The sequence below is a fragment of the Bactrocera oleae genome, chromosome 6 (genome assembly GCF_042242935.1).
Source record: "Bactrocera oleae isolate idBacOlea1 chromosome 6, idBacOlea1, whole genome shotgun sequence".
NCBI classification, from domain to species: Eukaryota; Metazoa; Arthropoda; class Insecta; order Diptera; family Tephritidae; genus Bactrocera; species Bactrocera oleae.
Window position 1 is genome coordinate 30,679,494 of NC_091540.1, and position 16,175 is coordinate 30,695,668.

The window sequence follows — 16,175 nt, forward strand, 5'->3', positions numbered from 1 at the left end:
TTATACAAAATAAAGCAATTTCGAAAAATTGAATCTTAAATATATTGTACAATATAATTGAAAACCCTCAGTTTCAAACATATTAACAAAATATTGCTATGCATGGTAAAAATATAGACTGTACAATTAAATTACACAACTAGGGCTTTGGATTCCTTTATTTTCCGTTTCCTATTTTCACCTTAACCATGCCTATTTTCACTGGTATACCAAAAAATTATCTATTTGAGTCACTTTCTGTGCGAGCTTTCGGCCAGCTTCAGTTGGTGCACTGAATGCTATCATGTCCAGTGGAATTTCCTCTCCGAATATGGTGTTCTGCTGCGCCGCGTTTAATAGTTTTGTTGCTATATGTATACGCCTATGTATTGGAGAAACCCATATACGAGATATACCGCATCTAAATGTGCATAATGGCTAGAGACAAATAGCAAATGTCTTACTCTATACTTACTTGGCAGGATATTCTTCTTTGGTGCAACAGTCCAGCCCTTCTATTTTAATATATTTGTTAGCTTTTTCGAGAGGTACAACTAAACAAAGACCAACAATTTGGTGTTTACGGACAGCCAAATATGCCTGAAATTAAAATGAATACGTTAACTTGTAAAAGAAAATTATGTAGTATAAAACATACAACAAATGTTGGTGGGATAACATAGGACGCAAATCCCAGCTCCTTATCGACAATTTTTAATATATCGGCTAAACGTTCATGCCTTCTGGTGTGTGAGGATTCTGTGATACGCAATATACGACCATCCGAACCCCATTCGGGGTAGATAGCCACGATATCTTCGTCGATCCAACCCTTGAAACGCAGTAAATGCAAAGATACATGATAATCGCGATGCAGTTTCTCTTCCTCTACTTCATGTATACTATAAACCAGACCGCATTGTTTACATTTGTGAGCACCAAAATATCTCTGTCCTGCATCGATTTGGTATTGATTAGTCCCCCGATCCAAATTCAAAGTTCGTGAAAATTCTCGTTTAGACATTTGTTGTAAAGGCTTCCAGGTATTTGTATCAAATATTGGGAAAAGCTTATCCTTGTCTCTTTCGCTAGACTGAGTTAAAGGTAATGGAGTTTCGCCAACATTTTGTTGAACTGAAGTACCTATAATAGTTTTATCTAAAATTTTTGAATTTTCGGAAATAATGCTTTGTATTTTCACTTCATTGTCGGCTTCTTGCAAAATTCTTATGGAGGCAGGTTCTTTTTCTTGTTTCCGTATTGTTTGCATTATTTTATCTGCCTCCTTACGTCTTTGGTTGTAATTTGCAATGAAAATATCAAAAGCTTCCTCCGTACATATATTGTTTTCTATTAGAAAGTTTAGCATTTGATGTTGCTGCGCTTCCACTTCGGGATCATCTGTATTATACGGTAGACGTTGACGAAAGTAATCTTGTTCATTTACTAATACAAAAACTTGGTCAACAATTTTTGCAGCTTCTTCTTTGTGGTTATCTGGATCAGCTATGAAGATGGTAAAGTTTTCTTCCGTGCACATATTATTATTAATTAGGAAATCAAGTAACAAATATTGTTGCTCTATAAGTAAAGGATCAGACGTATTGTACGGAAGCCGTTTACGAAACTGTAAATAGTCCAATTCAGTGAATAACTGCGTGTCAGGAGTTTGCAATAAAATATTGACTAGAGCTTCTGGTTCATTAATAGGTTGATTAGTTATACTGATTTTATAATCTTCGTCCATATCACCATAGACTGTGTCATCTAAATTCTTTAAAATCGCTTCAACAGTAGCTTGTTCATCGGATATATCATAAGTTGCTGAAATTTAGATATATTCGAACATTTCTTATACACATATATGCAGAATATAAAATAATATTCAAAGTTAACTTACTTGACGGTCTTCGTTTAGGTTTCCTTTTTATTTTCTTTTCTTCTTGTATCAAAGATAATTTACCCTTGCAAATTGAAGCTCTAATATTATCTGTAATACGAATTTCTTTAGGCGTAAGGCTACTTCGACCAGATTTAAAAAATTTTTTTTTTGTCGGAGCGGTTACAATTCCGTACTCATTTTCAATAATATCAGCTTCTATGGTGGCTGATTTATGCGAAATTAAAGGAATGATTTCTTCCGCATTTGAAAGCATTTGATAGTCGTCAAAATTACTATCGATGTCAGAAAAGTCTGTATCAATATCTTCAACCATTTCAAGTTCTTGATCGTTTTTATTCGTCGGCAAAACATAGTCAGATGTATTGTTGTTCGTATCATCTATTCCTGAAATAACAGTGAGGGGCCGAGCCATCTCTATAGGATTTTTACATGTTCGAAAAATATTATGTATCTTTTCTATATTTTGACGCTCCACTCGTTTAGATACGATGCGATTTTTCAGATTTTCATTGCGCAAATTTTTTAATATCAAATCAATGTCTACAGAAGAAAGGGTACTTCGAACATTTCTTTCTCTCGATATAACTGATCGTACCGGTCGTCTAATTTTGTGTTTCACTCCTTTGTTAATATTAATCTGTCCAAAACTCCGCCGACCACGACTTCGGGAAGAAATAGATTTATTAGTTATTGGTGGCGATTTTATCGTAACTTGCAAGTTTTTTTGTGCATCAATACATAAACTTGATGGCCGGGAGTAAAATTTCAATGTTGAAATTGTGCCAGGAGCTTCGTAATTTATAGAAATTTTAGAACTTTTTTTGTATGAGTTTAATTCACCGTTTTCTCCTGCTCGTTCAAGATGACGTTTTTTTGCTTCGGACCCCAGTATTGGGCGCTTTTTCAATATTTCAGAGGTACTATTAGAGGGTAACCTCATTGAGGCTTTAAACATTTTTTGTAGCTGTTCATCAGAACCATCTTCCCGATCCGTATTTCGTGCATTTTCCTTACCACTTGGAATTATTAAAGAGGAGTTCGTTACTGTATTTTTATCACATTTTGTTCGGGGACTTCGGCGTAAAGGTGACGTATACACACATTTCCCAATGTCCTTGGAAGCATCGTTAATAATACCTATGGCACTTGATTTACAATTTGAATTTAACTTTTCAATATTAAGCCTACTCCTTGTTGTTGCAGAGCTTCTTTCGCTAATCGTTTTTGAAGATCTTAATAATTCAATTCCCTCCAACATATTTCCCGCCACTTTAATTACACCATCAGAAAATAAACTTCTCTTCCTCTCAGATAATCTTGGCGTTGGATTACGTGATTTCCTTAAACTCTTTGGAGTTTCCATTTGTACAAATTAATTAAAAAAAAAAAAATGTGAACATACATTGCTCGTTATCAGTAATATCAATGCGAAGGAAACGCGCCAATTGTGATTGACATACTTAAAACTTAAAAACAATAACAGCACGGCTATTTTCCGATAACCGATATATAATTTAGGGTGCAGAGTTTGTATATAAAGTCGCTACCAGACATTTTACATACCAACCTTATTAATATTGTAACGAATTTCTCGTTAAATCGTCTATCTTATAACTCACCTTGAGTTCGATCACTGAATTGTTAAATATAAGTCCCAACGTAATGGTTATACAAGTTATATTTTTCTATTCCTTATTCGGTAGCGATGGTGTTGTCGACTACCCACGAACTATTTAAATAATAGTTATTTTTTTATTATCACTACTTTTATTTTAAGTAGTTTGAATATTTATGTGCGTTGTGAGTGGTAGCGACGGTGTTGTCGACTACCCACGAACTATTTAAATAATATTCTGTTTAAGCGATAGCGACGGTGTTGTCGACAACCACGGAATTAAGTTATTTTAAATAAACACAAGTTGAGTTCCGTTCTAAAACTGTTTTATTAAAATTACATTTCTCTTATTTATAACCTACTATCACTATCGCCGCTACTGCCATTGACGCTGCTTTTCTGAGTTTCTGCTGACGCCTAAGCTTGTGTAAGGCATTGCGTTACATCCGCTACTGCAAGGTGTTGAATTGCGGCTGTCGGTCATTCAGAAATCCAAACTGCATAGGTTGCAATTTTGGCAGTTCAAGAGACTGATTTAGTTAACTATTGTTAACTTACACATATTTTTATTTCTAATTTCAACAACTTAATACTACTACTCGTTTTTTGAATTTACATCTTATTGCTTATATCTCAATTGCTCTTTACACGTCAACACTTTAATTAGAGCTGTGTGTGCTGCACAATCTGGCAGCCCTTATATAGTACATCTTTAATAAAACTTCGCCTCTAGAACATTCTTGCAACAGTTCGCTGTCTAGTTGCTTAATTATAATAGTTATATATATTTTTAGTCTTATAAAATGTGGTTTTATTTCACTATTTTCATTGCTTCTATACTATTTTAGAAATCTATCTTATCTCATAAATGTGTGTATGTCACCAAGTTCTTAAACTAGCTAAATAACATATGTTTGTACTGTTAAATGTTGAATTCATGTGTATTGTATGTGTTCTGGCTTCGTTGTTTGGCTTCCGACGTGAATAGACGCGAGTTCATCGTGGCGATTTTTTCGATTTCTGTTTACGCATAGCACCGTTGCCTGACGTGAGTAATTGTTGCCATAAATTCTTGCAGAATTTTGGTTTATGCGGGTATTTACTAATAACGTGTTATACACACACAGGTACGGGACAACGAGTGATTTTTTCGTTTGAATGCACATTTTTGTGCATCTTTTTGGTGAAAAAGTGGTTAAAATTACCATCGTGAAGGATAACTTTGAAAAGGCAGCTAAAAAAAAGGGACGTTGTTGTTGTCGGGGGCAGCGAGGTAGGCCATGTCGCGGCCGTAGAGAATATCACGGGGGAGTTGAGTAGGTTGGTTATTGGGGATAAAAATCGATGTCGGAACTGCGAAGGGGCTGATGGAGCTTGGTCCAAGTACGAGGCACACCTGATGACGGTCATTACCGAGAATGCCCACAACCCACACCACCAAGTTGACGTCCTGCCAAGCTACGGAAGGTGCTCCTTGCCGCCGGGCAGGTCAATGCCGGGCGATTGCAGGTGACGCTGAAACCTGCTGAGACTTGGTCGATTGTGGTCTGGAGTAAGAAGCCTGCAACTTCCTCCAAGAAATTTATTAAAAAGGTCATGAAAGAGGTGGGATGGATCCACGAAGTCAGGCCTATTAAGGGATGTGGGTTGGTTATCTGCACTCCCTTTTTTTTTGGAGAGGAAGAAAGTTTCGAGTAACGCCAAAATCGAGGAGATGGTGTTGAATGTCAATCGGAAGTTGGTCCTTCGGGTTGTGATCCAGAGGGCTCACACGGAGATCTCCCATGAAGAATTCATGAAAGAATTACTCCGATTGAACCTGAAGGACCTTAGCTTTAACTAAAAATTAATGTCAACCCTCTTAGGGGCTGGTAGGTGCCACATCAAGTGTTTCTAGTTCCGGGTGCGACAGGATAGCCCCATTGCTGGCTGCTTCCCGTGTATGGGTTTCGCTCATAGAGTGGCTGAGCGTAGGGCCAAATCAGATGTCTGTTGGAGGTGCGATCAGGAAGGCCATATAGCTACACCCCATTGCCGAAACTGTAATATATACTAAGGCATTGAGCGCGTCCTCGCCAGGCACTGATGGGAGGGATTGTATAGTTAAACTTTCAGGCGTCGTATGCCGTAATGTGTGAGTTGAGATTTTCCTGGGAGTTTCAAGGGCTTCACGGACCTTGGGGCTAATGCTGGATTGTTGTGAGAGAACCCAACTACGATCACGCAGTTGTGGATTCTTCGCAACTGGGTGTATGTGCCGCGGTAGATTCATAATTATGAATCAGGCAGCAAATAGGGCTTTTGACCTTAGGTAGCACGTTAAGGGAGGGTGAGGACTGAGTGATCAAAATTTGATTCAAATTATGGTTATTCCCGAATCCCCTACCTCAGGGTATGAGAGTCCATGGCGGCGATGGCGTACCTCTGGTATCGATCATTATGAACGATCTGTTAGGGAAGCGGTGTCGGCAATGCCGCTTGTCCTTGACATATTTGTTGACTTCAAGGGTGGGATTCAATTACCTAAGCTGGGATTGAGTGGTGCAACGACTGGAGGAGCTCGGCTGTTCGAAAATTACTCTTTCCCTCTAGTCGGAATGAGTGCGAGTGTGGATATCGCAGTGACAAGAGACAATTTTTAGAAATTGTAAATAGTTGAGGTTTAGTGGGGGGGGGGGGGGGGGGTTAATATTTCGATGAAAAAAACGGTGACAATGCTGCTTAAGGATTGTCGCTTTCAAATATCTGGGGATGACCTTGAGTGAAAGAATGTGTTTCAGTCCATACTTGGTGAATGTGAAGATGCAGCTACAGGCAATCGTAGGCAAAGTGCGACGCATTTTGAGGACGCCGTGCTGTTCGCACCATATATCGTGGCTTATTTGTGGCTTATGTCACTTATGGAGCGGCAATATGGTGGGAATCAGCAATGACGGTCTCGGGTCGCCGAAAAATCCTCTCGTTGCAACGTTGAATGATGACTGTATGTCGCACCGTTTCGACGGATGTGATGCAGGCTTTGTTAGGTGCACCCCCTCTTGACCTGATTTTCATACAGCGAGCGAGGCTTGAGTGTGTCATTGCTGCGGAATGATAGGATTTCCGATGATGACGTGAAGAAGGAGGGATATCTAGGAAGCAAGAGGCTTCTAGGTGATAGGGTCAGAAGTAGGTGGTAAGACCGTTGGGATAATAGCCCTAACGGTGGGGTGACTTATGAGCACATCCGAGACGTTAGGTTGGTTGAGGGTAGCCTAGACTTTAAATTTTGTCTGAGTCTGGGTTTTTTGCTTACGAGGCAAGGGCCTCTGAATGCATTTTTGCATCAGAGGCACTTATCTGATAGGTCGGGGTGTTGGGCTAACGTGATCGCGGAGTGCCCGATGTACTCCGACATTAGGGATCTTGGGGGTTTGGGGATTAGCTAGACTGACGAACGTTTAGATGTTAGCGGTGTGATCCTCACTAGTCGGAATGCCGAACAGTTAAGGTTGTGTGGGAGGCGAAGCGTTTAACTCGGAATTAGAGTAAGCTTCTTGTATAAGTAGAGTGTGCGTGTAATGTGCGTATGGGGTTCAACCGCTGGTTATCAGTCCAGAGCAGTATGAAGGTTCAACTGGTAGTAGCTTCGGCTACGAGGTCTAACCACAGACTTAATTCTGGTACAATGGGGAACAGGGCACTTTGAATTTCGCTCCTACTGCCCTTCGGGGAGTATCGTGGTGGTTGATACCCGAATGTGGAAAGAATAGACTTGTTGTCAGTTTAATGTGGAGTTGCATTGCAACCGGGTGCCGGACCCAAAGTACAGCAAAGATTTTAGATAGGCCTCGAACCCTAACAAGGATTGTCCATTCCACACTAAAAATCGGTTCTGAAAAATGCCAGGCCTGTGTTTTTGAGCGCCGTGGGGTAAGGTCGTCAGCATGTACTCAGGTAAAACACACCGGACGTTGTATGTGTACTTATAATAGTTAGGATTATATATTTTGTGTAAAGAATTCACCAGATTTTGGGGAATGCTATTATTAAATATTACTTATGTACACATAAAATAATAACTGAATTGTTTAAGCACAAATATCTTTTTATTCGCACATGCATCAAATATTCTTTAAACATATTTATAAAGAAGTACATTATAAAAAAAAAAAGTTCCGCTATTCTACTTCAATCAAATATTTATAAAATTATGTAAAAATATTGAAATAAACACAACATATACAACTGTTTTTGTATTGTGAGGGTTGCTTTCAAAAACCTCACAATAGTGAGAGTGGTGACTATTATAAGGGCATGTGAATAGGGCTGCAGTTGGTTTTTTAGTGCATTCAATAATTTGGTTTTGGTTTCCATTATCCATATGGTATGTATAATATAATATATGCATGAATGTGCGTTTGGGTGTTTTATATATCTGCTCGTGTGCTGAATGTTTAATATAATAATAATGAATGAAATACAAGTGAATGCGTGTGCAATGCATTGTGCAGTAATGTGCTAAAAATTATATATAACAAGTAGGGAAGATCTAAGTTCGGATGTAACCGAACATTTTATACTCTCGCAAAGTTAAATGGTATACTCGTTTTAGATTTCTATATATATTTTAATAATTAGAAGTAGGAAATACTGCCTCAGTTATTTACATTCACAGTGAAATTAATTAGAGCAATTTGTAAACTATATTTACTCAAATTATGAAAAATCGTTCTTGTGCTTTTTGTATACGCTTATAATTGACTTTATATATAATGCATTACAACTGTATTAAGAAGTATGAAAAGAAATCGTTTTTGGACAATGAATAACATTTCTTATTAATTATATCGATATAATTATACATGTTTAGCTAAAAAATAATAAATATTAACAATTTTAAAAATTATATTATTATATTAATTTGTATATAATATTTACAATATTAAACATAAATTTTTATAGAGATTCTTATACATATATCCAAATTATATTTCTTTTCTCCTTATACTATTTAATTTCTATCATATATTTATACAAGAATGTCATATATAATAACAAATTATACATATAATTGAAAATTTCTTAATTAGATTATATACATATTTTTCATTGACAGTAGTTTTTAGTCAAAATTAGTATACCGTTCTAATTCGATTATATTTGGAAAAAAAATGAAAAACTATTGCACTAATCTGAAAACTTTAGTTCGAAAAAGAGACACGAATACTGTCATGACAGCTGTGTACTGGGAAGGATCCATGTGTGAAAATGCCCAATCAAGTTGTGTACCGGCAGGTATAGTTGAATATTCTGCACCAAGCAGGGACCTAAAGTTTGGAGCAGATTTCTTATTGCAGTCCCTGTAGATATTAAACAAATGTTAAAATCTCAAACAATTAGCACATTTTGATTGCCTAACTCAGAAGTAAGGACTTCCTGAAGTTCTACAATTAAATGGGTGACAGAGAAAGCTGAATTTCTATATAGAACCAGAATATTAATATTGAAACATTTAAACAAAACCGCTTGTAAAACTTTGCGGCCTGAATAAATTTTCTTTACAGCCTTCGATTCTATAGAGCAAGTAATACTATGCTTTGCATATGTTATATTATAATGCCCCGTTTGTTTCTGTTGCTTGTTTCCGTGCTAAGTAGTAAGTAAGAAGTAGCTCGAGTACAAGCGACATATATTGAAGCTCTAGGCATTCTGGGTCGAGTATGAACTACAAATTTATTATATGTGGCACCCTGGCTTTTATGAATAGTTATTCCCTCAGCCGGAACAACTGGTAACTGATTTCTTTCAAGATTTTGGAACTTTTTCAATTGGTGTCCAAGAACTTTCTAGAGGATGAGGCTTTTTTGATTGAGCTATCAAACCAACAGAAGGTTCCAAAAATTTAATCCACAAAATTGTTGGAAAAGAACAATGGAAATCAATTTGCATAAGTTTTCCAGCTGTCCTATTAACCAAGCCATCACACGTGTTTATATTCACGGTAAAAATATATTTGGCGGAGGTTTTCAACTCTTTCCAAAATATTATCATTTTCACTTATACCAATTCCTTTTGAGGTTGAAAGGATAGCTTCAGTTGGGATTCGACTGAGCTTAAGGGCATTGAAATTATTTGTCTCTTCATTGGACCAAAATAAATGTATGGCATCATCGGGAACTTCTTCGAAATTAACTACTCGAGTTTCAATGAGTGATATGTCCTCATTTGTCATAGTACCAGATGCCATATGGTTTATTGCAATTGCAAAGGTCTGATCCTCCCATTGTCTCATTATTTCTGTTAATTCAAAGTATTTAAATAACTCCCACAAAGGGAAACCAACTAAAGTGCTGTATGCATCATTGGGATTAGGAGAGAATATCCACCTATCCCCAACAGGTGCGAGTTGCTTCAACTCACCAAACACTATGATCGGTGTACCACCGAAGGGGCTGTCTGTTTTGAAAATTTGTTTTAATCTCGCTTCAACAGAGCTAGACATACGAGCACCTACCATCGATATTTCATCAATTAAGAATAATTTTAAATCGATAAGTTTGGAATACAATGAATTAACTGTGTCATTACTAAGTGGCCTCAACTCTCTATTCAATTGATTAACAGGTAAAGAGAATATTGAATGAAGGATCATTCCACCTATTCCGAATGCTGCTTTACCCGTAAGTGCGCAAAGAAGAACTTTTAAGGAACTTGGATTGGATCCAGGTGTAGAATTGTAACGATGGTTAAGAGTTTGATATATTGCAGATATCAAACGACTCTTTCCTACACCTGCACCGCCACCAATGAACTCATAAAATGGGCGATTTGTTTTTAGCTGGTGCATCAAATAGGTTCTTTGCTTAGTGTTTAGACTTTTAACTGAAGAAAATAATTCCTCAACTGGAATTAAAGGGGGTAGTTTAATAAGTCTAATATTGCAATCAGATTCAGTGCCATTATCTGTTGAATCTTCACCATGCAAGTCCAGCAAACTTATATTTGGGTTTATTTCTGGAAGTGCCAACACTCTGAACTCATTTTCCACGATAGGTAGATCATTTTGAGCACCTTCCTGTAAGTCTATTTCATTATAAATTTTTTCTAGAACATTTTCAAGTTCTCTTTGCTCAAAAACATCGTATATTCTTTGATTTTCCTCAATTAGAATACGATGTGTTATGCAAGTCTGCTCATTATCGTTTTCATTGAGATCTTGCTGTTCATTTCGCCATGGATAGTAAAGCATTACCATTTCGCGGAAATACTCAAATCTGGGTTAAACCTTCTATACCGAATTATACAAGGTTTGGTATTTTTTTCACAAAACCTCTACTGTCTTTAAGAGGCATGACAACTCCGCTTTCTGGTATATTATCGTCTTCCCTTTCTTCTTCTTCATGATCACTGTCTTGTGCTCTTCTACTAGATTTAAAAATTTATACCTAGATGCAAAATCAGCTAAAGAGAGCTCAGAGTTTATAACTGATCGGTTCTTTGAACATAACGGTCTAAAATACCGGCTACGAATATTTCAGTCGAACCCGAAGGACGGTTCTGAAGTTACGCTCTAAGTTTTACCATTCGAACGCGTTCCTCATGTCGAGAGGAATTTATAAATATTACTTGCTTCCGAAAGATGGAGCCCAATGCAGCAATATATTGCTTCTTGTGCAGATATTTCTGTACCTGATATAAATTGTGACCTATGTGTTTAAGTTTTTGCTTAACAGTATAATTTCCAGCATTTACCTCTGATATAGCTTCATTTAAGAGAAGAAATTCCTAGAAATTCCCCCGTTAGATTTGTTAATATAATTAATTATATATGAACAGCAAGCATATGCATCCAGTATATATTGGATATCCATATTTGCTCTATGGAGTTCCAAAATCAGAGGATTATAAGCGTTTATAAAACGATCCTGTAGTTTTCTTATTAGAAAAATTTTGGGTTTCGACCTAAGGGCTGAAAAATAGTCATCAAAAGACATATTTATTCTACTATCAGACAGGAAGTGTTCAAAATTGTTTAAATTAGAAATGTCTTCTGTACTCATATTTGAATTTGAAAAAGTTTTCCTTGTGTCTTTCTGAATTTTGACTTGTTTCTGTAAGAGGTAACAGTATTTGCATTGAAAGCATTGGTGGATATGGATACCAAAACGACAAGCCTGTTGTACTTTTATTTTCCTAGTACAAGACTGACTGTGGTTATGCTTTTGATAACCCACATAATTTTTTAAGTGGCCGATCGAACCATCTGTAGAAATATAATTGTCAATAAACTAATGACATCAGGGAATGTCGGAGGATCTCGAAGGTTGATCCTGGGAGCATTATTAAGCCAATACATACCATGTACATGCGGGGTATTCTCTGTTAAAACTCCACTCTCCAGTAGAAATTTGTAACAAAATGCTCTTCAAAAATGCCGGCGTTATCTTAAAAAAGCTTTAGAATTTGTCGGTAGCGGTAGTCAAAATATCCAGCACAAGTAACCGCGTCTGACCGAATTAAGCGATATCTATCTTTGGTTGTTAAACTGTTGGCTTCCTCTTCCGAAATATCTTTAGAATCCACAAGTTTATAGAGGATTGCCAAAAGCTCATTCCACTGAGATTTTGCAGCCGACAAAGTGATAAAGAGAGTTGGAAGCCCAAAGGAGAGGATCTAACGCCTTTCAAGCCATGGCAAATTGATGTACTATTCTTAATTTCTAGCAGTTCTAATTTTATGTAATCATAGAACAACTTTGGAACGGTACACGCTCTTCTATCAAAACGGCGAATTTCAGAACGTATTATCTTGCTATATGTTTCAGAGTATGTACGTTTCTGCCCAACGTATATTGTTCCAAATGACAATTCTTCTGAATTATTATCTTCAATTATGTCAATTGGTCTGTGTCCTTCACCTTTCGCTATAACTAAACGGTTATAGTCTAAGTTTTCTACAGGAATATTGTCCAAAAGAGTTTCTTGACCGCCTGGATTTAGCTCTGAAGGTAAAAGACCCGTGGGAATATTATTACCTGAAAAATTATCATCTTCTTCTTGGTTATTAAATTCTGAAATTCAGCTTTCAATAATATGTATATTGTGTTCACGATACAGAGGGGTATTCACTAAAAATTGAAAAATTGTAAAGCTTCCATAATCTTTGCGGGGCGTATGGTATCGATCATGTAATCATGATTGTATTCCAAACGTCTTCTTAAGTGAATTTGTATCACATGAGCCTCATCAAAGGACCTTGGTAGAGATGTCACAATATTGTTAACAGAAATTAATATATTAACAACATCACCTTTGAGCAAACTCTGACCTTGATATCCTAACGGACGGATTGTCATAAAAGGCAATCTAGGCATTATGAGACGTTCTTCAATTGGGGTTAAACCTTTCAAACAATCCGGTATTTCAGGAAAGTCTAGACCGTTGACTAAACATATTCTTGGAGCGTTCTTTTTAACAATCGTATTTTTGCAAGTAACACAAAAATTGTAATTTCCATCTTCTCAAGGAAATTTTTGGATTTAAAAGAAGGTGGATGCAGCATTCGGGTGACCTTGCGCAAGTTTCAAAATTTAATTTGCGAAATTGGTGTGAAAACCATAATCCGTCGCATCAAATACATATTTCAGTAGGGCCGTTATTTATATTTTGGAAATAAATGTTTTAGAAATCTGTTAAATTGCCACTATTATCAGTTTCTATAACATTATTTTCTCTCGTTAATCGGATTCGTTGGGACTGCCATTGGTTTTCAATGTGCTTATTGAGCGGGTTATCTCTACGAAAGCGAACTTGACTTTGTCTAAGAAGCCTCTGAATTAAAATTGATACCCTCATACCCCTCCTACTAAGTTGTCGACGTTGTGTTTCTCTGTCACGCTTCTTTCTCCTTGTTTCAGGATTTCTTCTTGCATGTTCCCTTTGCATTTGATCACGAATGCGCTCTAAAGTCCTATACTCAGGATTTCTTGCGCGAAGTTCTCTATGGTCCCTAGTGTTCCTACTTTGTTCATCATAACGTACCTCGGGATTTTCTTGACAAGATCTATGATCTCGAGTATTTCTTATTTGCTCTTCAGACCGATTTTGGGGAGCTTGCCGCCTTGTTCAATGTTGAACAGTATTTACAACTTGCTCAACAGATCGAACCTCGGGGACTTCACGCCGAGGTCTATGATCTCAAGTATTTCTCATTTGCCCTTCAGAGCGAATTTGGAGATCTTGCCGCCTTGTTCTATGTTAAACAGTATTTAAAACTTGCTCAACAGATCGAACCTCGGGGACTTCACGCCGAGGCCAATGATCTCAAGTATTTCTTATTAGCTCTTCAGAGCGAATTTGGGGATCTTGCCGCCTTGTTCACTGTTGAACAGTATTTACAACTTGCTCAACAGATCGAACTTCGGGGACTTCACGCCGAGGTCTATGATCTCAAGTATTTCTTATTTGCTCTTCAGAGCGAATTTGGGGATCTTTTTCCTTGTTAAACAGTATTTAAAACTCGCTCAATATATCGTACCTCGGTTTTTTCGCAGCGAGATCTATGACCTCGAGTATTTCTATGTTGAACGGTATTTAAAACTTGCTCAACAGATCGAACCTCGGGATTTTCGCGCCGAATATATATATTACATAATAATATATAATATAGTATTTAGTTATATTTATATTTAAGAAATTAGTAGTTTATTTCATTGTATTGAAATTAAGTACTCGGAAAACCCCTTCGTAAATTGATTTTGTCTAACACTTTTTAAAACGGGAGGATCTATGGTACCTATTTTGAAGGGTCTGCCCATGCAGACTAAATTAACAATAACTTACATAAAATTAAGAATGGTATACACATATGTAGAGCAGGTATGTAGATTTTCTTCTTTCTGTCTTAACATCTAAATCTTTCATAAGCTGCCAACGGCGCTGGGTAAAAATGTAATTTTCTTGAGTTTACAGTACACTTCATGACCTTCATATTTAAATGTGTAGTAAAACTGAAATAATAGACAGTAGCATTTAAACCGATGGGGTCGCAGTTTATCTATAACCACATAAAGAGGGTCTTTTGCTCTTTTGATACTACACTACTAATATTTATTTCATGTGATTTTTTCTAGAAAGATATTTTTGCTCTATGCAAAGTCCAGCACTCTAAGAAACTTTTTTACATTATTGTCTGGTATATTTTGTAATAATTTCAACATGATGGCTGAGAAAATATACCTATCCACTGATTATCACCAAATATTAGAAGAACTATATGTATATAGAAATCTATATCTATCCCGATTAGTTTTAGGTGATGCAAACGACCGTTTGGTGAACAAAACTATACTCTGAATTCAACATTCATTATTCGATTATTATTTGGTAACTCATTAACATATGTTATTGATCATAGATTTATTTAGTGTCAATACTATTTTTTACTCCGAAATGTTAACTTTAATAAAATAAAGCTATTTAACTCCAACATAATATATGTGATATAAACTGAACCAAAGCGGTTAGATTTAATATGTGGGGTATATGAGGTTGCTGTTGCACCAGAGGAGCGGAAATCAGTATATTAGGGTAATAAGGTTCAAACAAAGGTCTAGATTTCATTCATATGCAGCGATATACCACGTAATTTTTAAGAAAAACTGTCTATCTAATTTCATTAAATTATTAAATTAACGAAAAAAATTATACCATAAGTGGTACATGTGAGCTGGGAAAATTCGTGGGCGGATTTCGCCAAACGGAAGTTTTAATTTTTTACATAAAATATTTTGGAGATAGATTCAAAGGCCAGGAAATTCCTTCAAATCTTATATTAAAAAAATGTTGAGAAAGTATTAAACATCCATTATTAAATGAAATAGGGATTAAATTACAATCAAATTTGGTACCTTCTTGACTTATATAAAAGGCCATAAACTTAGTCTCCGTTTTATTGCTTGACATTGCTCAGCTATACTCGAGAACATATTTTGAAGCAATTTTATATAAAAAAAAATATTAATACTCACTGACCGACATATTCCGCATAAAACTGGTTAGACTAATGAAAATAATTATAAGTAGTATAAGGAAGTTGAGGGTAGTATTAACCCGATTTTATAAATTTTTGCCAATATCACATACTACTAACATGCCACAAACTAATAAAATGCTCCCACTTTTTCATTAAGGTACCTCACATACCATCACTAATCATATGGAGTAAAGTCAGACAAATCATCGAAAATCCTTATATTAGTTACATGGGGGCTAGAAAATTTTTTTACCTAATTAGACACAAAGATACCAATCAATTTGTGTACCGGCAGGTGTAGTTGAATATTCTGCACCAAGCAGGGACCTAAAGTTTTTTTCTTGGAGTAGATTTCTTATTGCAGTCCCTGTAGACATTAAACATATGTTAAAATTTCCAACAATTAGCACATTTTGATTGCCTAACTCAGAAGTAGGGACTTCCTGAAGTTCTACAATTAAATGGGTGACAGAGAAAGCTGAATTTCTATATAGAACCAGAATATTAATATTGAAACATTTAAACAAAACCGATTCTAACACTTTGCGGCCTGAATAAATTTTCTTTACAGCCTTCGATTCTATAGAGCAAGTAATACTATGCTTTGCATATGTTATATTATAATGCCCCGTTTGTTTCTGTTGCTTGTTTCCGTGCTAAGTA

The 16,175-nt window shown here is 36.3% G+C and overlaps 1 protein-coding gene across 2 annotated transcripts; it reads right to left on the reverse strand.

The window, feature by feature from the left end:
• Nucleotides 1-18: 18 nt before the first annotated feature.
• eco (Establishment of cohesion) lies at nucleotides 19-3,348 on the reverse strand. 2 transcript variants are annotated; one of them, XM_014242753.3, is made up of 4 exons: nucleotides 1,880-3,346; nucleotides 638-1,803; nucleotides 455-579; nucleotides 19-400 (listed from the first exon to the last, which is right to left on the reverse strand). In XM_014242753.3, exons 1-4 carry the CDS (start codon nucleotides 3,243-3,245, stop codon nucleotides 199-201), a joined length of 2,859 nt encoding a protein of 952 aa, XP_014098228.2. In that variant the 5' UTR covers nucleotides 3,246-3,346; the 3' UTR covers nucleotides 19-198. The 2 variants fall into 2 exon arrangements, with proteins under 2 accessions (XP_014098228.2, XP_069967101.1); XM_070111000.1 differs by having other exon boundaries at nucleotides 127-417; nucleotides 1,880-3,348.
• Nucleotides 3,349-16,175: the final 12,827 nt, after the last annotated feature.